This window comes from Emiliania huxleyi (assembly GCF_000372725.1).
Source record: "Emiliania huxleyi CCMP1516 unplaced genomic scaffold EMIHUscaffold_68, whole genome shotgun sequence".
NCBI classification, from domain to species: Eukaryota; Haptophyta; order Isochrysidales; family Noelaerhabdaceae; genus Emiliania; species Emiliania huxleyi.
Genome location: NW_005196900.1, coordinates 340,500 through 363,771, shown reverse-complemented (window position 1 = coordinate 363,771; position 23,272 = coordinate 340,500). Strand labels below are relative to the sequence as shown.

The 23,272-nt window shown below is 64.9% G+C and overlaps 11 protein-coding genes across 11 annotated transcripts; 6 read left to right on the top strand and 5 right to left on the bottom strand.

The window, feature by feature from the left end:
- Positions 1 to 97: 97 nt before the first annotated feature.
- On the top strand, positions 98 to 931 carry EMIHUDRAFT_216187 (hypothetical protein; the record flags this gene model as incomplete). The annotated part of the gene is made up of 1 exon (XM_005762410.1): positions 98 to 931. One exon carries the CDS (start codon positions 98 to 100, stop codon positions 929 to 931), a length of 834 nt encoding a protein of 277 aa, XP_005762467.1.
- A 447-nt stretch (positions 932 to 1,378) lies between these two features.
- On the top strand, positions 1,379 to 1,714 carry EMIHUDRAFT_57409 (hypothetical protein; the record flags this gene model as incomplete). The annotated part of the gene is made up of 2 exons (XM_005762409.1): positions 1,379 to 1,582; positions 1,637 to 1,714. Coding segments are annotated over 2 exons (282 nt in total), but the record flags the coding sequence as incomplete, so codon positions are not given.
- Positions 1,715 to 2,643: 929 nt separating this feature from the next.
- Positions 2,644 to 4,059, bottom strand: EMIHUDRAFT_216185 (hypothetical protein; the record flags this gene model as incomplete). Its single annotated transcript, XM_005762408.1, has 5 exons — positions 2,644 to 2,869; positions 2,942 to 2,986; positions 3,137 to 3,228; positions 3,346 to 3,474; positions 3,550 to 4,059. 5 exons carry the CDS (start codon positions 4,057 to 4,059, stop codon positions 2,644 to 2,646), a joined length of 1,002 nt encoding a protein of 333 aa, XP_005762465.1.
- Positions 4,060 to 4,098: 39 nt separating this feature from the next.
- EMIHUDRAFT_216184 (hypothetical protein) lies at positions 4,099 to 5,220 on the top strand (the record flags this gene model as incomplete). The annotated part of the gene is made up of 4 exons (XM_005762407.1): positions 4,099 to 4,156; positions 4,483 to 4,613; positions 4,709 to 4,980; positions 5,211 to 5,220. The coding sequence occupies 4 exons, from the start codon at positions 4,099 to 4,101 to the stop codon at positions 5,218 to 5,220; spliced, it is 471 nt and encodes a 156-aa protein (XP_005762464.1).
- Positions 5,221 to 5,640: 420 nt separating this feature from the next.
- EMIHUDRAFT_216183 (hypothetical protein) lies at positions 5,641 to 6,515 on the bottom strand (the record flags this gene model as incomplete). The annotated part of the gene is made up of 4 exons (XM_005762406.1): positions 5,641 to 5,660; positions 5,734 to 5,788; positions 5,857 to 5,907; positions 6,105 to 6,515. The coding sequence occupies 4 exons, from the start codon at positions 6,513 to 6,515 to the stop codon at positions 5,641 to 5,643; spliced, it is 537 nt and encodes a 178-aa protein (XP_005762463.1).
- Positions 6,516 to 8,795: 2,280 nt separating this feature from the next.
- On the bottom strand, positions 8,796 to 9,317 carry EMIHUDRAFT_216181 (hypothetical protein; the record flags this gene model as incomplete). The annotated part of the gene is made up of 1 exon (XM_005762405.1): positions 8,796 to 9,317. The coding sequence occupies one exon, from the start codon at positions 9,315 to 9,317 to the stop codon at positions 8,796 to 8,798; it is 522 nt and encodes a 173-aa protein (XP_005762462.1).
- An 809-nt stretch (positions 9,318 to 10,126) lies between these two features.
- On the top strand, positions 10,127 to 11,269 carry EMIHUDRAFT_452781 (hypothetical protein). The gene is made up of 2 exons (XM_005762404.1): positions 10,127 to 10,830; positions 10,912 to 11,269. Exons 1-2 carry the CDS (start codon positions 10,216 to 10,218, stop codon positions 11,182 to 11,184), a joined length of 888 nt encoding a protein of 295 aa, XP_005762461.1. The 5' UTR covers positions 10,127 to 10,215; the 3' UTR covers positions 11,185 to 11,269.
- A 1,766-nt stretch (positions 11,270 to 13,035) lies between these two features.
- EMIHUDRAFT_437988 (hypothetical protein) lies at positions 13,036 to 14,441 on the top strand. The gene is made up of 2 exons (XM_005762403.1): positions 13,036 to 14,021; positions 14,177 to 14,441. The coding sequence occupies exons 1-2, from the start codon at positions 13,110 to 13,112 to the stop codon at positions 14,375 to 14,377; spliced, it is 1,113 nt and encodes a 370-aa protein (XP_005762460.1). The 5' UTR covers positions 13,036 to 13,109; the 3' UTR covers positions 14,378 to 14,441.
- A 145-nt stretch (positions 14,442 to 14,586) lies between these two features.
- On the bottom strand, positions 14,587 to 15,693 carry EMIHUDRAFT_105429 (hypothetical protein; the record flags this gene model as incomplete). The annotated part of the gene is made up of 1 exon (XM_005762402.1): positions 14,587 to 15,693. The coding sequence occupies one exon, from the start codon at positions 15,691 to 15,693 to the stop codon at positions 14,587 to 14,589; it is 1,107 nt and encodes a 368-aa protein (XP_005762459.1).
- A 696-nt stretch (positions 15,694 to 16,389) lies between these two features.
- Positions 16,390 to 17,929, top strand: EMIHUDRAFT_216177 (hypothetical protein; the record flags this gene model as incomplete). Its single annotated transcript, XM_005762401.1, has 4 exons — positions 16,390 to 17,064; positions 17,185 to 17,325; positions 17,452 to 17,517; positions 17,789 to 17,929. The coding sequence occupies 4 exons, from the start codon at positions 16,390 to 16,392 to the stop codon at positions 17,927 to 17,929; spliced, it is 1,023 nt and encodes a 340-aa protein (XP_005762458.1).
- A 4,039-nt stretch (positions 17,930 to 21,968) lies between these two features.
- EMIHUDRAFT_105427 (hypothetical protein) lies at positions 21,969 to 22,772 on the bottom strand (the record flags this gene model as incomplete). Its single annotated transcript, XM_005762400.1, has 1 exon — positions 21,969 to 22,772. One exon carries the CDS (start codon positions 22,770 to 22,772, stop codon positions 21,969 to 21,971), a length of 804 nt encoding a protein of 267 aa, XP_005762457.1.
- Positions 22,773 to 23,272: the final 500 nt, after the last annotated feature.

The window sequence follows — 23,272 nt, the reverse complement described above, 5'->3', positions numbered from 1 at the left end:
AGAACAAAGGGAGTGGGTCTGTCAGCAGGGTGCCATGGTCCAACCCCTCAGAGAGTCCAAACCCAGCGCCTAGGCGTGTGCGATCTGAAACGCCACGATGCCTGCGGCGGTTCTCGCCCCGCTCGCAGTGCTCGCCTCGCTCATTACGCCGCCGCTGGCACCACCGAAGCAGCAGCTCTCGCGGCAGTTTCAGTTCGAACGACGCGACCTCGCTGCCCTCGCCGCCGCCGCCATGCTCAGGAGCAGTCCCGCCGCTGCCGAGGACGCGCCTCTGGCGGTTGCGTACCTGTCCGCGGGCGACACACGCCTGCTTCAGCCCGCAATCGACGCCATCAAGTACCTGGGCGTCGTGAAGACGACCGCGGGGAGCCTGGCGCGCGACGGCGAGGCGGTCCCTGCGCTAAAGGTCGAGTACGTTCCGCAGAAGCTGCCGTTCAAGAAGCTGTTGGGCGTGTTTTGGCGGGAGCACGACCCGACGGCCACCGCCGAGGAGGGCCAGTTTGGCGAGACGAAGGACGGCCGTGTTCCCGGCCCGGCGGTGATATGGGCTTCCGACGTGGCGGAGCAGAGCGCCGCAGAGCGTGGGCGGACGCTGCTGCAGCAGTCGGGCCTCTTCCGGACGGGCAAGGAGCAGTTTGGCGACCTGGTCAAGCCGATCGCCACCGAGGTGCGCAGGCTCGACGGGTGGCAGTGGGCGGAGGCACCAGACGAGCTGCAGGGCTGGTACCTCTCCAACGAGGGCGCGTACAAGAAACTCCGCTTGAGGCGAGACAAGTTCCTGCAGGACACGTTCAAGCCGTACAAGACGACCGAGTGCCGCCAGGTGGACGAGTCGGCCAGCGGAGGCCCGAAGGGGGTTATTTGCGGCTTTGTGATCTTCCCTTGCTCCGACGACAACGGCTGCCGCGCCGTCACGCAGGGCGCCTACTAATACAGTATGAAATGGCTCCACTACTCCGTACTCGACGTGCCATGACGGCTGTGATCGCATAGATGATGTTAGCATGTTAGTCGTGCCGAGGGGACCGGGTGGCGGCAAGCTGGCGGTATGGGGCGCTCTGCAACTACAGTATACGTACACATCTGTCTATGCAAATAAACCGCCGCTGCCGCTGCCGCCGCCGCCGCCGCAGCCGCGCCGTCGCAGACCCCACGCGACTGGCTGCGCATCGAGGACGCCGCCAAGGGCTTGCACGTGAAGCTCTGTCGCGGCTACCTCGACGCCGAGAGCCGCAGGTCCTGGTGGAGCACGCTGGCCGAGAGGGTGCTGTGGCACCGCGTCACGTACTTGTCGGGACGCTTCCAGAAGCAGTGCGAGACGCCATGCTACACCGCCTTCTTCGGTGGCTTTGATGCGTTCGAGCCGTTCGTTCCCATCCCCGACTGGCTGCTGCCGCTCGTCGAGCAGGTGCGCGCCTCGCTGGGGGTGCCGTTCAACGCGATCCTCCTCCGGCTCTACATGGACGGGGCGGACGAGATCGCATGGCACACGGACGGGCGCACCTTCCTCGGCGAGCGGCCCACGATCGGCTCCCTCTCGCTCGGCGCGACCGCCTCCTTCCAGCTGCGGCGAATGCGCAACGTGTGGCCGGCGCTCGGCGGCGGCGACGACGGAGTGGACCGGTCCACCCCGCAGCGCGACCTCCTCCTCGCCGACGGAGACCTGCTCGTCATGCACAGCCCCACGCAGAGGCACTGGCACCACCGCGTCCCCCCATATCTCCCCATATCTCCCCACATCTCCCCATATCTCCCCTTAGGCACTGGCACCACCGCGTCCCAAAGGCGGCCTCGCGCCGGCCGAGGGTCAACATCAACTTCCGGTACATCCTCCCCGGCACGGCCGACGCGGAGCGCGGGCAGCAGGCGTACTACAAGTACATGGTGCACGGCGACGCGACCCTCGCCACCGGCCGCAGCATGCACGAGCTGATGCGGCGGGCGGGCTCCCTCCTCTCCTTTGCCGCTCCAGCACCCGGCGTGCAGGCCGCGCCGCCTCTCCCTGTGCCGCAGCCGCAGCAGCGGCCGCCGCAGCTCGCGGCGGGAGCGCCGCAGGGAGCGGCAGTGGCAGCGACGGCGTCGAACGGCACCGCCACGCCGTCGGCGGCAGCGGCGCAGGCAGAGGCGGCGTGGGCGTGCCCCGCGTGCACGCTCCTCAACCCACCACTCGCGCCAGTCTGCGGCCTCTGCGAGACCAGGAGGCCGATCGAGGACGCGCGGCGGCGAGGCACGCAGGGAGTGGAGAGCAGGGCGCAGCAGGAGGCGGCGAAGCGGCGACGGTTGAGCGCCGCGCCTCAGGCCACCCTGACCGGGATGGGGTTCGAGCGAGGGAGGCCATGAGAACACGAATAGTCCCTTCTTTTTTGGACCACGACCTCGTTGAATTCTTTTTGTCCAACCCTGGTAAGCTCTCAAGTCTTTTTAGTATTTACCTATTTTGTGATTTAGATTTACAGAATATGTTTGAGCGTCCTCGTACGAGGTACGTCTTGTAAAGCCCAAAGCCGTACGTAGGGAAAGGAGAGCCCTTCTCTCAGTGGATGCAACCTCTGAATCGCTCGTCCGCGTCTCCACCAGGGCTCACTGGGGACTTGAAATGCGCTGTGCCACGCGTGAAACACGTGTCCTCAAAGGGTTAATTACTCACCGCGACGCCGCTGGCGCCTGGTCGCCGCCGCGGCAGCAAGGGGACAGCCCCACGCACTGGTAGGGGAAGCGGTACCAGAGCGAGACGAGGACGCCGTGCAGGTCGAGGCAGGGTGCAGTCCAGCAGCTGCGCCCTGGCCCGATTCCCGTGGGGGGAGGGTCGGCGCGCAAGCCTAGCGCGAAGGCGGCGCTCGCGGCGACATAATCGTACTCGCCCCACGACCTGTTCACGCGGTTGCGGCTGTGAAGATGCCCGCGGGCGGTGGCGCCATAATCAAGCTCGGGCGAGCTCTACCACGTGGCGTGGTTGACAGAGGACTCGGACACGGCGAGCGACCACCTGCTCACACAAGTGCGAGGCGTAGAGGGGCGCTCGTACCGCGGAGCAATCTGGCCACAACGACCGGCCACCCGCCCGCGACCAGCCGCTCCTGAGAGTGGCGCTGCACGCCTGCACGGGGATGAGGGCGTGAAGAGGCGCCGATCACACCTCAGCGAAGGGGAGTGGCGCTGCACGCCGATGGGGTACGTGTTGTCGCGCCCGCTACGAAAGGCGAAGAACGGCGTGCGTCCCTCCGGCTCCTGTCAGACACAGCAGGAAGGGTGAAGCGACGACGCTCACTCCTCGCAACACAAGTGCGGCTCGCCCTCCTCCGCCTCGCCGGAGGAAGGAGAGAGGGACGTCTGGGCCATCAGCACCGAGCGAGTAAGCAGCGCCCCGGCCAGCCGCGGCGCGCCGTCGCTAACAGCCGCGTGCGCCGCAACGGTGCCCCCTTGGGAGTACCCGCCCACAAAGACTCTGCCAAAGTCGCCGCCGAGAGCGGCGGCCTGTGTTCGCAGCGGCTGGGCGTCTCGAGAGTGGTCATCGTGGCCGCCGCGTGATCTCCGCTAATCTCAGCGAACAATCCAACTGGGAGGCGAATCCCGCCGAATCTCGGCTAACCTCGCCTCAGCCTCTGCGAGGGCGAGCAGCGCGGCAGCACTCGCGTTGAGCTCGGAGGTCGCAATCTCGTCGGCGTCGGCCGAGCTCTTGCCGGACTCATCGCTGAAGTAAGTGTACCACGCCTGGACGCCACGGGAGGGTCCCCAGACTGGCCACTGCATTGTCCGGCGCGGTGCATTCGGAAAGACAAAGCGGACGTTGGAGACGTCGATCCCGAGCCGCGAGAAGGAGTGGAGGATCGGCAGAAAATCGGAGCCACGGTTGCCGAGCCCGTGAAGGAGGATGATAGAGTAGTGGTGCTCGCCGCCCGCCTCAACAATCACAGGCGGCTGCAGGTAGGCAGCGGCACATCTGGAGTCGCCATTTTTGTCGCCGCCGCCGACCCGCATCTCGCGCAGGCGCTGCACGTACTTGAAGGATGGCGGCGGCTTTTCGGGCCGCACGACAGATGGCGGAGAGGGCGGTGACATGCAGTAGGAGCCGGCGAAGCGGAATGAAATAAGCGATGAATGCTTTTTGAGGAGTTGCCGTCTGCTGTGCTCCTCTTGGTACCTGTGTCGAACCTGTGTCGGTGAGAGAGCCGGCGTGAATTCTTTTTCAGCAAGAAAAACATTTGGCCGGCCGCTGGCGCTCACGCCCTGGCCTCCGACTGTTGTTGGCCGCGCTCAACCGTCGCCGCTTCGCCAACTCTTTTAGTCAGGTCTGCTTGCGCTCACGTCTGGCCTCCGACTGTTGTGTGTGGCCGCGCTCAACCGTCGCCGCTTCGCCGCCACCTGCTTCGTCATGCCTCTTGTCGCTGCGGCGGTCCTGCGCCTCACGGCGATTTCGCCTTTGATCCGTCGCTCCTCTCCCGCAACCCCACCTCTCTGCCGCCGCCGACGGCCTTCACCGAGGCTCGCTGCTCGCCGGCCGGCTGCTGGCCGACGCTGCGCCCGATGCGATCGTGCTCACTACACCTCACGGGCTTCAGACAAGCTGGGACGTCGGAATCTATCAGAACGCGGCGCTACAGGGCGTCGCGACCGTGGGCCGAGGCCTCCAGGAGTCGTTTGGCCCCGCCAGCCCTCGCAAGCTTTACCCGGTCTCGCTCGATGGCCAAACGGACGCCGGGCACAGCAGATCATGGACGTCCTCTCCGCGAGGCACAACGTGACTCTGCAGCGTGGCTGGAACGGAGTCCTGCCCATGCCGCTCCACTGGGGCGAGGTGCTCGCCCTCAGCTACGTGGCAAACGCCTCCGCTGCCCACCGCTTGCCGCCTCTCGTCACGCTCGGCCTCCCGCTGTCGCGGTACAACCTCTCGTCTGCCGTCGCGACCGGCTTCCTCCAGCTCGGCCGCGACCTCGGCCGCCTTCTCGAGGCGTCCAGCAAGCGGGCGACCTCTCCCGCCTCGTCGCGAGCGAGACCCTTCCTTGAGCCTTCTCGGAACCTTCTCGGAACCCGTCCATCTGTGAGCACAGGTCGCCCTCCTCGTCTCGACCGACCTCGCGCACACGCACTGGAGAAACACCTCCTTCGGCTTCTCGCCGCACGCGGCGCCCTTCGACGCCGCGCTCGGCACGTGGGCGGCGCGGCTCGACGCCGGCGCGCTGCTGCGCGACTCGGCCGCCCTCGTGGACAAGGCGCCTGTGATTGCACTCAATCAATTCACTATTAGCGCTGCTTCATCACAGCCGGACTAGGACAAGGCGCCTCTTCCTCCAGACAAGCTCGGGTCGCGCGAGCCGCACCCCTCGCAGCCCTGCTCCCCTGCACCGCCCACCGCCCCGCCACCCGCCGCCGCGCCGCCCTTCCCCTCTCCACCCGCCGCCTCGCCGCCCTGCCCCTCGCCCTCGCGGCCCCGCACGTGCGTGAGAGCGTCGTCGCCTATCATCCGCAATCCATAACCAGCTGAACAGCGGACTGGAGTCCGGCGTGCTTCGCCGCGTGTCGATGCCCTTCTCCAGCCACGCCGCCACCGCCTCGTTCTTGACCTTGCGCGCGAAGTGTGCCGCCGTCCTCCCCTCGCCGTCGGGGCGAGAGCGGTCGGCGCCTATCGTGATCATTCATGGTTTACTCGACTGGATCCGCCCCTCCGCGTCCGCGTGCGAGCGGCCGGCGCCTAGAGGGGCCGTCCATTCACTAAGCGAGACTTCAACCCTGTACCCCGCTCCGCACGAGAGGACACGGCGCCGCGCGAGACCAACAGCCGGCAGCACGCCTGAGCAGCGCCGGCGGCCATGTTGTGATGAGCGGTTTGGTCATGGACCGGCGCGGCCAAGGCGGCACCGCGCCTCGCTGCCGCTCCTCGCCATGCATGCGAAGGAAAGCGCGGTCTGCCTACGTGTGAGGAGACCTCCGAGCCTCGGGGCCGGGCCCGCAGAGACTGCGAGGGCTGGAGGTCGCTTGCCCCGTCATGTTCGGCTTATCGACCTCTGCGCCCGCGTCGAGGAGCAGCCGGGCGCACGACTCCTTCCCCATGATGCACGCCTCCACAGAGAGATTAGGCTCAGGGCTAATCGATAGGATTCTCCCACCCCATGATCCGCACGCGCCTCCATCAGCGCCGTCACGCCCGCCCGGCTCGTGCTGTCCACGCTGCAGCGGGACTCGAGCAGTTTCTCGACAATCGCGTCGTGCCCGTTGACGCAGGCGTACTTGAGCGGCGTCAGTCCAGACCGGCCCGGCCTGTTGACGATGTCCTGCTGGAAGGGGTCCGAGCGCGCCTCGGCGAGCAGCCGATTCACCTCGACGCGGTCGCCGTTGAGGCAGGCCTTGCAGAGCGGCGAGTCGGACCGATCCGTCCACAGCTCCTCGCTCATGTTGGGGATAGAGGGGCTCTCGCCGCTCGACTTGCTGGACAGCTCCTCGTACGCGTCTGAGATGCTCAAGAAGAGGGCCGCATCGCCGTCCTTCTTGTCGGAGACGGTCTTTGACTGGGGCAACATGCACTGGCGCCCGCCACCGCCGCCTGCCGATTGATCGCAGTAATTGGTCGCGCTGGCACTCAGCCAATATTGCTTGCCCCGCCCCTCCCAGGGCTACCCAACGCGGCCAAAGGATATCCACCTCGAGAACCTCGAGTCATCTCAGAAGAGGAAGGACGGAAAAAAGACAGAAATCTCGAGTGATTACACAGACGCCGTGGCGCGACCAGGTCGTTCATGGACTTGGTGATCACGTCAAGGACACGAAAGCCGGCTGGCGACCGCCGTTTTGATGGCGACCTCGAGCGACACAGCGAGTGCCGCGACGACACACGAGGCGGGCCGGGCCAGCGCGGCGGGCCGTAAGAAGCCGCGGCTTCGGAGAGTCGGGCCTTACGTCCTCTCCGGCCGAACGCTTGGAATTGGCCGCAACGGCCCTGTCTTTCACGCGATCAGCCGCCTTGACGGGCTCGAAGTGGCGGTCAAGATTGTCCGTCACACGGCTGGCGACGACGCGATCGACCCGGAGGTACCTCATCTCTCGCCCCTTTTGGCTCTCTCGCGAGCTCTGAGCCGAGTCTGAGGGGATTCCGGAGGAACAGAACCTTTCTCTATCAGAAATGTCGGTATTCGGTATAAACGTTAAGATGGCGATTGGCAGGTCGACGAAGAGCACCATCAGAATCAGGTATGGGAGGCGACGCCAGCCGCCAGGCGAGGAAGGCGGGAGGCACGCCGACAGCAGCGTCGGAGCTGCAGAGGCCGAGCGCGATGAATGGCGAGAGAACGAGAACGTAGACTGGAAGCAGAATCGAATGGAAGGCTGGCCAGAGCACGAACCTTCCGAGGGTCTCAACGCACGAGCGCAGCAGGCGGGCGGTCGTCATACACAGAGAGCAACAATGGCCAGAACGGGGCTTGCATTTAAGAAGATGGTGCCCCCAACCGCGATTCTTTTCGGGACATTCTTTTTCTCGCACGCGCCAGTTCGCACCTGTGTCGAGCCTGTCTGCTGTGAGAGAGAGTTCTTTTGTTTAAATTCTTTTTCTCTTTTTCTCTTTCGCCTGAAATGACCAGCTTCCCCATTCGTGTCGCCCGCCGGTCTCATAAGAGAACGTAGCTTCATTGGGCCCGAACCCTGACCAATGTCCACCGCGCCGGGCAAGCCGCCTTCGCCGTTCGAGGAGGGCGGCGTCGACGTCCCTGCGAGCATTCAGAAGGCCGCCGAGGATGGCCAAGTGGGAGCGGTGCTATCGTGGTTCGACGGCGGCGGGCGGGTGGACGAGACGTTCGAGTACGCCTTTGGTTGCGGCACTCGTGTGAGCGGCATGACGCTGCTGATGATCGCGATGGCCAATGGCCACGCGGAGCTGGCCGAGGCGCTTCTGCGGCGCGTCGCGGATGTCTCATTGCAGACCAGCAACGGTGGCACCGCGCTGACTCTCGCCGCCGGGAACGGCCACGAGAAGCTGGTCGAGCTGGCATTGCGGCACGGCGCGGAGATCGACCAGAAGAACAGCGACGGCGGCACTGCGCTGATGGCCACCGTCTACCAAGGCCACGAGCGGATTGTCGACACGCTGATCCGGCGGCGCGGAGATCAACCTGCAGGCCAACCAGGGCGACACCGCGCTGATGTTCGCCGCTTTCCACAACCATCCCGCCGTGGTGCTCCGCTTGTTGCGGGCGGGCGCAGACATAAAGCTGCGCACTGAGGCGGGCAAGACGGCGCTGCAGTACGCCAAGGAGAAGTGCCACGCCGAGTGCGTCGAGGCTTTCAGAACGCATCTCGGGGAGGTGGCGGCAGCTCGGAGCAAGGCGCCGTCGGCCGAGGCGGGTGGCGCAGGGGCGGGCGGCGCACCCGCAGGCGAGGCGGCGGCGGGCGCCAGTGCCAGGGCCTCTGCCTCGAGCGGCGAGGGCGGTGCGGAGGCCGCACCGGGCAGCGAGGCGGTGCCAAAGGAGGTCGTGCAAGCGGCTGAGCGAGGCGAAGAGGCGACGGTGCTGGTGTGGCTCGACAGCGGCGGGCGGGTCGATGCGAGGTTCGAGTACACCTTTGCTTGCGGCACTCGCGTGAGCGGCATGACGCTGCTGATTATCGCAATGGGCAATGGCCACGCGGAACTGGCCGAGGCGCTTCTTCGGCGCGGCGCGGATGTCTCGTTGCAGACCAACAGCGGTGGCGGCTGGCGGTGGCGCTGTTGGCACGGGCGCAGGGAATTCGCACCGGCTCCACTGAGTGATAAATTACAGCACGATGGAGCGGTGCGACTGGCCCTGCGCATCTGGTAGAGCGGGTCGGCCTCACCCGTCCGACCACCTTCCCGGCTTGTTTGTGCGCAGTGGCGTCTCCAGCTGAATGATGAGCTGGTTGCACGGGCCGCCGATGGCCCCGCTGTAGTGCTTGGCGTTGCGCGTGCCGTCAAGGGCGCCGGGGTGGGTGCTCGTGTTGTCCTGGTAGAGGACGTCGCCGGGGCGCATCACGACCTGTGCTCCGTCGCTCGTCCGAATGAACCACGAGCCCTCGAGAGTGACCACAAACCGCGGCGCGGGGCTGTGGTTCCACTGGTCGGTGCCAATCTGCTGCGTGACCACGATGTCGGTCACCTCAAAGTCCTGATTCGTGAACTTGCGCACGTGCTGGAGCGTACCAGAGGCAGAGTAATCGGCCTCCTCCAGTCGCGAAAACTGCAGCTCCCGCTCAATGTGCGTGGCGCCCTCGTCGTCGACCCAGACAGAGTGATAACGGACGACGCCCGGGGAAGGGGGGCGTGGCGCGAGGTGCTCGTAGATGGTCGCGCTCAGATTCGAGGCTAGCTGGCCCATGTGCCAGGCGAAGCTTGGAGTTGGACGTTTTGGTGCCAAGTTTCTCGGCAGGGATCAATTCTCCCACAATCCCGGCCCTTATTGCAAATCCGGGCTAGGTACATGCGGAGAAGAAATCCCATAATTCCTGCTTCGCCGAGCCGAGCTGACGCGCCGGCGCCGGCCAGTCGCAGCCGTGAGGCATCCCACTCCCACTCCACAGCAGCAGAGGCACCTGCCACCCATTCATTGGGCGGGCAACGAGAAGGAAGGCCAGGGCAGCATTGGAAAGCGCAACGCGCCTCGGTCGCTCGCCGCTTTTGAGGTAGAGTTTGCTCCTGACATTTCACGCTGTGTAGAGGCCTCTACAGCGCTCTACATCTGGGGGGGCATCGCGGCGCGGAGAGGGCTGGTCATTTGTTTGAGGGCTGGGCAAGGGGAGGGCACAGGGGATCTCTCTCGCATAGGATACGCACTCGGCGGCACGAGGGCACAAGGCTGGGCGTCCTATTTGTGCTCCCCTCCGGGCCCCTCGCTCTCGGGCACTATCCATCTATAGTGTGTTAGTGTCCCCAATAAATAAATAAATAAAACGAACACGCCAAACGAGGGACAGGGTCCCGCCTGGCGAGGTTGATTCTTCTTTCTCTGGTGTGCCTGCGATAGTACTAGCACGCGCCAGTTCGCACCTGTGTCGAGCCTTTCTGCTGTGAGAGAGAGTTGTTTTGACTAAATTCTTCTTTCTCACGGTGCTAAGTGCATTGCCGTTCTTAACGGAGTCGCTTAGGCGGCTCCGGTGGTGTCCGAGCTAGAATTCTTTCTAGGGCCCCCGCTGGATAGTCTGCTCCCTCGCCGCCCGGCTCCGCCCGCGCCGCCGCCTTCTGCGCCTCCTTCTCCGCCTTCGCCGCAGTGACGAGGAATGGCAGACTCGGCTGGCCCAAGCGGTGGCCCAGGCGTGCCACCCTCGTTCGCGTCTGGCACCGCCGACGTTAATGCGGCCCTCTCCTCGGCGACGGTCGGGCTTGTGAGCAAGGCAGAATTTACGCGCAGGCGGGAGGAGCTGGAGAAAGCGGCGGAGCCGGCCGATGAGAAGAAGAAGAAGAAGTCGAAGAAGAAGAAGGGGGCGGCGGCGAGCACGCTCTCTTTTGCCGAAGACGAGGGGGAGGAGGGGGAGGAGGAGGTGGTCAAGCGCCCAAAGCTGGGGAAGAACCCTTCGGTCGACACCGGCTTCCTCCCGGACCGGGAGCGCGAGGCGGCGGCGGAGGCCAAGAAGGCGGCGCTGGCGGCGGAGTGGCAGGCGGAGCAGGACCGGGTGAAGGCGGAGGAGATTGGCGTCACATACTCCTTTTGGGACGGGCGCGGCCACCGGTACGAGACCAAGGTGAAGAAGGGCTGGACGATCGAGACCTTCCTCAACAAGTGCCGCGAGCAGGTCAAGGAGCTGCGCAACTGCTCCCCGGGCGACCTGATGTACGTCAAGGAGGACCTGATCCTGCCCCACTCGACCTCGTTCTACGACCTTATCGTCAACAAGGCACGCCTGCGGCAGAGAGTCGGGACCCGCCAGCCGCGTCGTGTCCGCGACAAGTCGTCCTCTCCGCGACACGTCCCGTAGGCGCGAGGCAAGTCGGGGCCTCTCTTCCAGTTCGACGTGCACGACGACGTGCGGCTGGGGCCTGTGGACTCGCGGGTGGAGAAGGACGAGAGCCACGCGGGCAAGGTGATGGAGAAGCGGCTGTACGAGCGGAATAAGGAGAAGTTCCCGTACTCGCGCTTCGAGGTGTACGACCCGACGAAGAGGTTCGACACATACACGGTGCACGGCTCGGAGACGTTTGGCGAGGGGGTCGACACAGGCGGCGTGGGCATCCTCAGGCCCGAGCGATGAGAGTGACGGTGCGGTGCACCGGGGCGTGCGTGCGTGCGCGTGTGTGCGCGCGGTAACGTCCCGACAATACATGTAAACGGTCAAACTCTCTGAGACGAGAGAATTTTTATCGCGTCTGTGCACTGTGCCGGCTGTGCGATAAAGCACACGCACGCGTCCTCACGCGACACGGGCACACGGCCCTCGGCCGAAACGACCCGCGACGAGAATCACAAAAGTGAAAAGAGCGGGGGCGCGCCAACCCAACCCCAACCCCTACCCCTACCCCGACCCCTACCCCTACCCCTTTGCAGGCCGTCCGCTCGCCGCCGCTGGCCTGCTGCCCGATTTGCAGCTCCCGGACCTGACCCAGCACATGCCCGCCGCCGTCTGCGAGGGAATCGACGTCCGCTTCCAGGCCGGCGGCACGAGCGACACCAACGACTCCAACGACACCAACGGCGCCAACGGCGCCGACGGCATCGGCGGCATCGGCGGCGGCGGCGGGGCCGGCGTCGGCGCCGTTCTCAGCGGCTACTTTCGGTGTGAGACTCGCGTGGCGTTGCCATCGGCGCCACAAACTCCCATGCTTTCGCAGCCAAGTCGTACCGCTCCAAAAGGTTGGAAGTTGCGCGGTCGGCCTCATCATCCTGGCCGCCCGCCGCGTAGAGCTTGCCATCGAGCACCGCCGTGCTGACGTACCCTCGTGCCGTTAGCATCGGCGCCACAGCCTCCTCCTCCCACTCTTTCGTTGAAGGGTCGTACCGCGCGCGCGCAAAAAGCGTGTTTAGAGCCGTATATGCAAAAAACGAAATCAAAAAAAGAGACCGAGAGGCGGAGAGTACAGCGAGATGTGCTTGTGTGGCCATGGTGTGGCGAGAGCGTGGAGGGCGAGCGCGCGCCGCTCGGGCGGGGACCCTCCGGGGAGATAACGTAGTGCGCTTGAGAGGGCCCCCCCCGCTTGAGCCATGTGTGAGGCGCCTGTAAACAAACAAATAAATAAAACGGTCAAACTCTGAGACGAGATGGGATTTAGGGACATGTGTCCCCGCCCTGCACGATCTTAGGATCTTTTGAAATATGAGGCGCCTTGTGCGGACCCGCGTGTCCCGGCTTAGGGTACCCCTAGGCTCAAAAGGGTGGGCCCTGGGGCGCCTGCGGCTTAAACGGCTTAATTAAAGCGGGCCATGGCCCATTTTAAGCTAGGCTGCCTGGGCCGCCGATTCCTTAAACGGTCTTAAACGCTTAAACGGTCCTCGGGAGAGCTCCCGAGGTCGATGCACGATGGTCCGGGAGGCTCCCGGTAGACGCCGGAGGCTGGGAAGCCGGCTACAGTCAGCACGCGCCCCGTATGCGAGTATGGCTCCTGCCAGTGCACCAGACTTACAGATGTGTCTTCAGAGGCGGGTTTGTGCCTAATAACGGCAGTATGGGAGAAAACGGCGCGGAACCCAGCGACGCATGCCGGCGAGGGCCGAGGCCGATTTTCTTAAACGGTCTTAAACGGTCTTAAGAATTCTTAAACGGTCTTAAAAGAGGGACCCCCGTGCCTCCTCATTTCTTAAATGGCAATCTAAGCCCCCAAGCCTCCTCATTTCTTAAAAGCTCTTGAAAAATCCGGCCCTCAGAACCCTAGAGGGGTGGACCCGCTAAAGTGTGTGTCCTGGGGCAGTGAGTTAGAGTGGCACCGTTTATCGCAGAGATTGATTGTTTTCTTTTTTCTAACCAGTTCGGTGATCTTATGACTGCCGGGCCCTGCTTGCCTTTTATTTTATTTTTCTGGGGAGAGTCCCGTGCCCAGAAAGAAAGAAAGAAAATTTTCTTGCTTCTTCTCTTCCCACTTTTATTTTTCTCACCCAGTTCGGCTGCAGAACCTCCTCCTCAACTACGCCTCCTCGGACCCTCTCGCCATCGTCGGCCGCCTCGCCACCAGTTCGGCTGATCTTATGACTGCCCCGGCGCGACGCCGCCACCAACCGCCGCCGTCGCCATCGCCCACATGGGCTCGCGCCAACCACGAGGCGCAGCAGCCCTTTCGTGCCGAGCTGAAGCGGCTTGGGGAAGCTGTGCACGAACTAAACGCGTGGGCTGAGCACGAGACGGCGGACGTTGCCGACCAGCGGGCACTCCTCAACCAGCTGAGCTGCCGGCTCGGAGCGCTGGCGGCGGCAGTGGCGGAGTTGCCGCAGGTGTTTTCCGAGTCCGTTGCGGGCCTCGTCGAGGCGCACGAGTCAATGCGTGGCGAGATTCAGATGATGCGAGCCCAGTGGCGTGACGAGCGCGCAGCGAGCCGCGAGGCGGTAGCGATCCTTCGTGCGCTCATCGATGACGCGAGCGACTCGGCGAGAGTGACGGCGCTCACGGCTCGGGTCCAAGCCCTGGAGGCTGCATCCGCCGCTGGCATCAGGCCCTCCTCGCCGTCCGCAGCGGCGGAGCAGGCGGCAACTGCATTGCAGGCGCAGCTGGCGGCGGTGAGCGCGCGGCTGACGCGGCTCGAGTGCAGCGGCGCGGCGGATCAGGAAGAGCTTGTGCAGAAGGTGGCGATGAGGCAGGCGGAAGCAAGGGCGGAGGCGAGCGAGGCGGAGGCGGAGGCGAGGCGGCGCCAGCATGCCGCTGCTCCTTCACTACAGGCTTCACACCAGGTGGCGGCGGTGGCGGCGGTGACGGCGGAGCACAGGCGACTGTGGAGTGCGCTGCAGGAGGAGGCCTCCCTCCGAGAGCAGGCACAGGCGGCGGCGGCGGCGGCGGCCGTCTCGGTGGCAGTGGAGACGGCGGAGACGGCGCGCGCCGCCGAGGAGAGAGCCGCCAGCGCCGAGCGGGTCGCAGACGAGGCGGTGCTCACTGCGCGCCAGGCGAGAGTAGCCGAGAGTAGCCGAGACTGGCCGAGACTGGCCGAGACTAGCCGAAACTGGCCGACCAGCTCAATGCGCGTCAGGTGGCCGCCCCCTCGTGGTGAGTGCCACCCCTCCACCCGCTCCACTGTCCACTTCTCCCCCGGCTTGTGGCGCCTTAGGCGGCTACCCTCGCCTCGAACGAGGCCGAGGAGGCTGCGGCCGCGCTGGCATCCGCGCGGCGCGCGGCCGGCGACGGCGTGCGGTGTGTGATGGAGGCGCAGGAGGCACTCTCGCTGCGCGTGGAGCTCCTCTCGAGCAAGGTCGACTCGCTAGCGGGAACGCCGCGTCACGGTCAGGCCGGTCCAGGCCCCCCCGGGTGATAACTGAGATTCTGTGCAGCGTTGTGTATATGTGCAACAGTATATGACATACGGCTACACTCGGCTCTCCACTCTCTCACAGCTCACACACCGTCGAGAGATACGCGCCGTCAACACCCTCAAAGTCCATACGTACCGTACGGCGTTACGAGCCGTTTTCTCACTCGAGGCCGGAAAGCTCCGCACCATCTGTGCGCCCTCGCAGCCCCTCATCGGCGCAGCACCTTTGCCTGGACAAACAGGTCGTAGACCGCCGCAATCCGCTGCTCACTCTCCGGCGCCGCAGCTCCGCCTCCCGGTCCCGCTCCGCCGTCCGCCTCTGCCGCGGCCGCGACGGCGCGCTCGTGGAACTGCCTGAACTCCTCCGGCTGCATGTAGTGCTGCACGAGCGTCTCTCTGCGGAAGAGCGGCAGCGGCCGGTACGGCCGCACGCCCTCGATGTGCACCAGCCGGAGGTTGGCAACCGCGCCGCTGGCGGCGAGGCGGGCGAGGTAGATCCCTACGATGCGCGGGGACAACATACGGCGGCGGCGTTGGGGCTTTGCCGGGCGGAAAGGGCGGTGCAGTTGGTGGAGGAACAGGCGGGCGGGGCGGGCGGGGCGGGTGCCGATGGCGACGTCGAACACGCCGCCGCGGAAGAAGCTCATCGAGGGCGACAGCTCGACCAGCTTGCCCACCAGGTCGCACGCGATCAGATGGCCGCAGCCCGACGCAAAGGGCGGGTACGAGTCGTGCGGCCACTGCTCCACCGGCATGTACGACTTTTGGGCGGGGTCGCGGAGCGGCTTGGTGCGCCGCCCGTCGGAGCCGTCCCACAGGTACCCCGCGTACACGCCCTCCTGCGGCGAGGCGGCCGGCGAGCGGACCCAGCCGAGCAGCAAGTCGAGCCGGACGTACGAATCGTCGTCGGCGTGCATCCAAAAGGCGAAGTCGTGCGTGGCGACGGCCCAGCGCCACGCGGCGACCACCTTCGCAAAGATGGTCTCGTAGCTCTCCGGCACGCAGACGCGCAGCAGGTCGCCAAACTCGGCCTGCTCGGCGTCGAGCGCCGCGCCCTCTTCCGCTGTCGGCGGCTCGCCGAGGAGGAAGCGATACTCGACCGTGCCCTGCAGCTGCTGCTCACGCAAGGCCGTCAGGTAGGTCCTGCGAACCGCGCGGCGGCGGCGCTCGTAGCCAGCGGCGGCGGCGGAGCTGATGAGAAGCAGGACATCGCACTTCTTTCGGGCGGCGGGCGACGGAGTCGCGACCGACGCCTCAGACGGAGTTGTTGTGAGAGCGAGCTCCATGATTCGCTCGGGGGTTGGCAAGGCGGTCATTTGTGGCGATTCGAGGGGGAGATCGAGGAAGAAGGGCGCTGGCGCAAATAGCCGTGTCGGAAGACGACAGCTTGGACAGCCTGGGTTCCAACCTTTTCCGGGGGTGTGGTATGTTTCAAGGCAACCGACCTCGAGACCATACCCCCCCGCCTCTTGGAAGACCTGCTTGGGGTATGGTAGGGCTAGCCTTGGCCGCTTCAGGTTGACTTCGGCGTGCCAGCGCGCCCTGAGCCGCAGCGGAGGTGGCGTGGGGAGACGTCGCAGGTAGGTGTCTGGCGGTCAGGGAGGGATGGGAGGACGGCACGCCGCCACCACACAGGGATTTTAAGGAGAGGAGTGTGATGCGCTAGCCGTCGCCCACCCTAGGGAGTCTGCCTCTTCCTATCTCTTTTCGCAGTCAGAAGGGAGCCGCCACCACACCCAGCGCGGTACTGAAATTCTTTCCCGACCTGTGCTATAAACCGCGTTATAGAGCGCCCCCTTTGTGCTCCATGCCCGGCGACGCGGACGGGGATGTCGAGAGCCTGCTGCAGACGCGGCAGGGCTTTCTCTCCAAGCTCGGCGGGGGCCAAGAAAAGGGCCACAAATGGAACCGCCGCTGGCGCGCCCGCGCGCGTCTCTCCCCGCGCCCCGAGCCAGTGAATCTGATGCACCCTGCGGACCTTGCGCAGGTTTGTGCTGCGGGACAACATCCTGATGTACTTCAACTCGCCCAAAGATTTCACCGGCTTCCGCGACAAGCCCTCCGGCGTCGTGCTCCTCGAGGAGGCGAACGTGCGCGAGTCGGGCGAGGGCGGCTACTACGGCCGGCCCTTTACGTTTGTGCTCTCGCACTCGGGCGGCGAGTCGGTGGTGCTCGCGGCGGAGACGGAGAAGGAGATGGTGGAGTGGATGCAGGCGGTCCGCACGAGCAGGCTGTGCGTCACCGACGCGGAGGCGGCGGCCATGAGCGAGGCGCAGCGCCAGCAGGCCGCCGAGGCGGACATCGATGCGGCAGTGCACCGGCGCGCGGACGCGGAGGCGGCGCTCGCGACTGTGGACAAGGAGCTGTCGGAGGTGCAGAAGACGCACCGCGAGGTCGAGGCCGAGAAGGAGCGCGCCGAGAAGGAGCTGAAGGAGCTGATGGCGCGCTTCAAGCTGCGCAAGTCGCTACTGCACTGGCGGCACCGCAAGCTCACCTTCTCGTTCCGCGCGCTGGTCACGATCGTGTTCGAGGGGCGAATCGACAAGGCGCGCGCTGCGAAGGCGTCGGCCGACGCGCGCATGGCTGCCGCCCAGCAGGAGCTCGAGGCGGCGAGCGCGGCGCGGCAGAAGGCTGAGGCGCGCGCTGCCGTGGGCAAGGGGCTTGGCCAGGGGAGGGGAGGGGAGACGGTGGGGGGAAGCGTTGTGGGTGGGTGCGTGTCTGTGGTCGGTGGGGGGGGGGGGGTGCAGATAACCCTGACCCTGACCCTAACCCTAACCCTAACCCAGGTTGCCAAGCGCAAGTCGGAGGAGATGTACGTGCGCGAGCTGGAGCTGAAGAAGCAGTGCGAGGCGGAGGAGAGGGAGGGTGACCGGCTGGCTGCGCACGAGGCGGACCTGCGCGCCGAGGCGGAGCAGGAGGCTGCCACTCCTCCACCAGGCGAGAGCCAGGTTCTGAGCCCGGGCCTCGCCCCTCTCCGCGTAGGCGGAGCAGGAGGTTGGCGTCCTCAAGCAGGCGCGAGACACACAACTTCACAGAGACGCGCAACCCCGGGCCCCGACATCGCACAGTGACAGTCAGGCTTCACAACAGTGGCCAGGGGTGGGGCTTGCATGTTTGTCGTCGTGACAGTCGTCGTGACAGTCGCCGCATACACACCGCATACACACATCTCCCCACCGCAGTACGTCGTGGAGCGAGTCAGCGACACACCTCACACGGAGCACCCTCTCGCCCGCCGCCAGCCGTGGGCACATTCTCTTCCCCTCTCTTCCCTCCCACCAGCCCACCCCCTCCGCACCCACTGCCAGCATACTCGCCCGGCACCTGTTCACGGCTAGAGGCGTGAAGAGACGCTGTTCACACCACAGGGAGTGCAGCATACTCGCCCGCTGAGTCGCCCTCCTTGCCCAGGCGGGACTCGGCAAGCTCTCCCTCGACCGCGAGAGGCAGGAGTGCCTCGACCTGCGCATGCAGCTCGAGCGGTGCCGCGCCGAGGGCGAGCTGCTGCAGACCAAGCTCAAGCGGCGCGTGCCGACGGGCAAGAGCAAGTAGTGGCAGCCGCCTACTGAGCAGCCCAACATAAGCTTAGCTGGGTTCCATATCACTACTCCTGTCGGCGAGCGGCCGTGAGGGGCGAGGGCCGAGGGCAGCCACCCTCGCGCTCTCTCGCCCCCGCAAAACCCGCGCGCCGCTGCCGCAAATGCCGCGCGCGCTGGCGCCGCAGCCACGCTGCTGGCGACGCGGCGCACGCTTCCCGCCCGGCTGTTTGTGTGTGGTGGGTCTGTTACGGCGGCCCGGCCGGCCCCGGTGTGATTGGAGGGGACCTGCAGACGACGTGTGCCGCCGCACAGAGATCATGTGCGTGCGTCCGCGTATCGCTCCGTTTACTGTATCTACGTTTTGTGTTGATGTGTGTGTGCGCGCACGAAACGCACACGCACACCGGGTTCACCGTTGTGCTTGGAGTGTGGCTTGTGTGCGTTGATGTGAGCGCGCGCGCCGGGGCGCGCGGGGTGCGCCCCCAGCGCCAGCCCCCACCGCGCACGACCGCGACCCGCACGCGAGGCCGGGCCGAGGCGCCCGGGCCGGGGGGGGGCGCGGGCGGGGGACGGCGACGGGGCGGCGGGCGGGGGGTATCCTGCCGCCCATCCTCTCCACAAACGCCAAAGTTTCAAGAACGGGCTCCTTGCACCTTGGGTGGGCGAGGAAAGGTGTATATGCCACCGCGGGTTACTGTGTGGGTTTCTGCCCGTGTCCCGGGCGTGGAGATGCGAGGGTCGCCCCCCCCCCTTGCCCCACCACTTTGTGTTGCGGAGACGTTTACATGTATCTTACCTTAGTTACGCCGGTTACTAAACTCGGGCTGGTTTCGTATAAGCCTTTGGGCGGGCGGTGCCTTGGCAGGCGGGCGGGCGACTTTGCCTTCGGCGGGCGTTTGCCTCGCAGTGGGCGGTGTGTCGATATATTATATGTGGCGCCTGCTCGTGTTCGCCCTCGCCCTCCTCGTCGCGCACGTCAGCGCCTTTTCGAGCACACCTGCGCGGACAGATGCACGAGAGCCTCCGGTCCCAGATCCGCCAACCCTCAGGTCTGCCCCACTGCTTGGTGCAGACGCTCAGTTTGAGCCGGACATCGATCGCAATGGGGACAGCCGTGTTTCCTTCGGCGAGGCGCTTGCATACGGGAGGTCGCTGCCCTGCAACAACTACACGGGATACGAGGCCCACCTTTTGCTGACGTGGCGCGCAAATGACGCAGACGGCGACGGCAACTACACGATGGGCGAGGCGCGAGCGCACTTCCAGAGCCTCCCCGATGAGGCGCAAGATGGAATTGCTGGGTGCGTCGGGCATGCTGGGAACGGACGCCGGCTCTCATCTGCGGATGCCCTCCTCCTCGCGCCGGCCTTTGCCGCGACCGTAAAGCCGACGCCGCTTCCATTTCCAATCCCGGACCCGCAATTTGATGACAATTACGACTCCGTCGAATCGACCCGGATGGGCTTGAGTCAACTTTTTAGATGCTACCAGTATCTTCGGTGCCCACCGGATGTGACACCGGGCGACATGGACGACTTCCTCAGCAGCGTGCTGACGCACTTCAAGACGCAGAGTTCCATCGCACAGCTGACTGAGCAGGTCAGCAACGGCGCGGTCCAGGCCATTCAAGACGAGGCGGACGAGAGGAACGCGGATCTGAGGCGCAATACTATGACTGCGTCGAGTCTGAATATTGCTTCGGGCGGGTTTGGCCTTGCGTCGGCTTTCTTCAGGGGGTCCCCCGGAGTTGGTCTCTTTCTCACCGCGAGCTCTGTCGGCACTATGGCTGGCGCTACAGCGCTCAACCTAAAGCAGAAGGAGTTGCAAGAGGGCGTCGTCGAGTACCTCACCGGCTTCCAACAGAAGGTGGTCAACAGGCCGGAGATGAGCACCATCAAGGAGTGGTCAGAGGCTGGCGCCAGGATGGGCGCTTTCTTCCCTCGCCTGCAGCTTGCCACGACCGTTGAAAGCATGTGGGCTCTGTTCGGTGCAATCCCAGTTGGAACCCAGGCGGCCATGACGGACGCGAGCTTGCAGCCATACATGTATGACGTGGAGGAACAACACTTTTACTGCCCGCATCCGTGCACCAACCCATACGATCACCTCACAGTGAAGGCCATGAAGACCTACATTACGCTCATGAGCGCGCCTTTGGCCGCGCTCGATCAAGACCGCGCTCTGCGCCAGCATTACATGATTAAGTTGGCCAATGCCACCGTTGGGGAGCTTGAGGCTGTGAAGGTTGATGCGCTGACCGACTTGAACACCGAGTTCTTTAATGGGCAGCTAGAGAGGTATGTCCAATTCGCTCAAGGGTTGCTGGGGTTTTGGGTGATTCCCGTTTTCTTCAAGAGCGGATACACGGTGGTCTGGAATTGGTGGAAGGGCGGCAGCCGATTTGTTGGCATTGGGCGGGCGACAGGTATAATCAACTCGAAGATTGGGTTTCCGAGTGCCAGACAATTGGCCTCTATTGACGAAAGGCTCGTGAGAGAAGTCGTCAAAGACGTGTCCGCACGAGGTCGCCAGATGGTCAGCTACAAAGATGGTGTCCCTACAGACTCTTACCAGTCGAGGCGGGGGTTGAAAATGCAGACAGATGCCAGTCAGATGCTGAACACGAAGCCGAGCCAGTGGACTTCCCAGCAGCGAGAACTTTTCAACGAGCAACTCCATGGACAGAACACGGCTACCAAGCAAAAAATCGCTAAGTTCCTAGACAGCAACCCTCAGAGGAAAGCCCAGCTGGCCGCGGTCGCAAAACAAAACGGGATGAGTAAATGGGCAAGGGCCAAAGCAGTTATTGGCAAGGGGCTCGCCGTCCTCGTTGTTCTGGCTATCACTGTCTTCGAGGTGCTAGCCATCATTAGCGCACAGACGGTCTATGAGAAGTACGAGGAGAAAATCGAAGAGGTTGCATCCGCCACCAAAGAATACTACGCCGAGATCATTTCAGCTTACTCGCAGGGAGAGGAAGAGTCAGAGTAGCGTCATGCACCAACCCGTTGGACTGTCGCGGGCTGTGCTTCATGTCCTCAGCCATTCCCGTGCTGCAAGCGGCCGCTCCCAATCAGGACAGCAGCCATGGGCCCAGCTGCAGGCACGCGGGGCGCGGTGGGGTGGGTAGGGTGGAGCGGGCGCCGGAGGGGTGGAGTCGGATGATGGCCTCTGCCCGCCCATGCTCCATACGCACCCTTTTAGTTCTTTCACCGGGAGGCGGGGCCGCCGGCCGCCAGGGCGCAAGGAGGGGAGGGGTGTTCGGTTCGTTCGATCGGAGGCCCCGCCCACAGGGCTGTGTCTGTACAGACGTGTGTTTAACGAACATTGATGGGAAAGGGCGCGTGTGCCGATAGAGTACGTGCACGTACGCGCGGGCCCCGGGCCTGTTGCCGCCGGTTGGCCGGTATAGAGGGTCGCGTGTAATAGAGCTTTCTAAGCTGGGCTCTATGACCGCGCGAGAGCTGCGCGAGAGCGTACCCGCCGGGCGGCGCGGCGCGTTCACTTTAAGAACATACGGCCACGTGTGTACATAGCGGGTGGGAAGGCCCTAAAACGGCGGAAGGGGTAGATAAAAGCCCCACTGGTGGCTAATAGGGGGAGAATAAATATAATAATTATTACTAATAATACCCCAACGAATTCACTTCACTTACAAAACCAAACAATAGTCAATACGCGGGCGGCGGCGCGTGAGTCGTGAGAGGGTGTGAGTGAGTGAGTGTGAGAATGAGTGAGTTAGAGAGAGAAGAGCGAGAGACATCTAGCAATGTATATCGTATATGTAATTCATACCCTGTTGCGTGTTGGACTCTGTGGACAGGGGGATGGGGGAAGCCAGAGCGCAGAGGCCAGAGCCAGAGAGGTGAGACGGCGAACGATGCGCGGTTCACACGCCTCGCACAACACTGGGCACGGGACTACATGCTACATCAGGTACACCGCCTAAGCGACTCCTGCGAGGGAAAGAGGCCACACCATCCCCGAATGCTGTAGTGCCAAACGGCGAGCGAGCAGTGTACACGTCTACCGGGCGCGTGACGGGGCGCACCTCAGGCGACTCGGAGTAGCGTCCACGTTAGCACCCGCTCGCGGCAGATGGGGCACTGCTCCATTCTTGCGGAGCAGGAGCTGCAAGCGCACAAGTGCCCGCATGGAATCGCGACGTGCGACTTCGGGCGCGTAAAGCAGATGATGCACGTGGTCTCGCCGCCGAGGGTCGACTCGGGCACGGCCGGGCGGCCCGTATCGAACGTGGCGGCCGCCAGGGAGACGACGATGGCCGCCGGCGGGTCACTCGGTGTAGCCTCCGCAGACGAGGGCGAAGCTGAATAGACGCCAACACTGCGATCACCGCGGCCCCGGCCGCCCCGCCCACGCGAAGGGGAGATTGCAGGCTCGATGCTGGCAGGAGTTGCGCGCGTCTCGCTGGCGGGCTCGGCGTCCCTCAAGCCGACCCCCGTGCCAGCGCCGCCTGTATCGCTGGACGCAGCCTCCGCTGCACTGTACTCGGAGAGGGCGGCCTCAGACGGAGTGGGCGGCGGCAGCGGCACCCCGATGAGTGCCGCGAGGGCGACCTCGGCCTGCTCCCGCAAGCTCCCCTGTGGCTCGATCTCCAGCAGGTTCGCGCGGCGGAGCAAGTCCCCCACGCCCTCCGCCGCCAGGCCGAGCTCCTCTGCAGTCGCAGCCACCGTCTGCACGTCCACCGCGTCCTCCTCGGCAGCCTGCGTGTCGCGCTCCGCCGCCGCCTCCGCCTCCGCCGCCGCCTCCGCCTCCGCCTCCGCCGCCGCCGTCGCCGCTGCCGCCGCCGCCGCCGCCGCCGCCGCCGCCTTCGCAGCCGCTTCTCTTTTAGCCATATCGGCTACCTGCCTCTGAGCCGCCTCCGCTGCTTTCCTGGCTGCCGCCTTTGCGGCCCTCCTCGCCTCAGCCTTGGCTGCTCTCCTCGAATGCTTTGCGTCCGCCGTTCTCTCCGAATGCTTTGCATCCGCTCTCCTTGCCCCCATCCCCATAGCCACTCGCAGCTCCCTCAAGTCAGCGTAATCATAAGTTGCATTCAAAATCAGAAGCCCGACGCAGAAGCTGAGGAACCCCAGACACCATTGCACAAGCATCGGAGGTCCATAGCCCCACCAACCGTCGGCGGCACCATCCGCGTCCGGGACCAGCGGCAGCGCGTCGTGCTTGGTGGCATCTTTGAGCGCCTGAGCGCACGCCGCGCAACCCAGATCCTCAGCGAAGCGTACCGCAGTGAGCCCTTCCCCGTTCTGCAGCTCGACCTGTGCCCCCGCCCGCAGCAGTGCGTGGACCACCGGCACCCTACCAGCGCTGGAGGCGTCCATCAACGCACTGTTTCCCT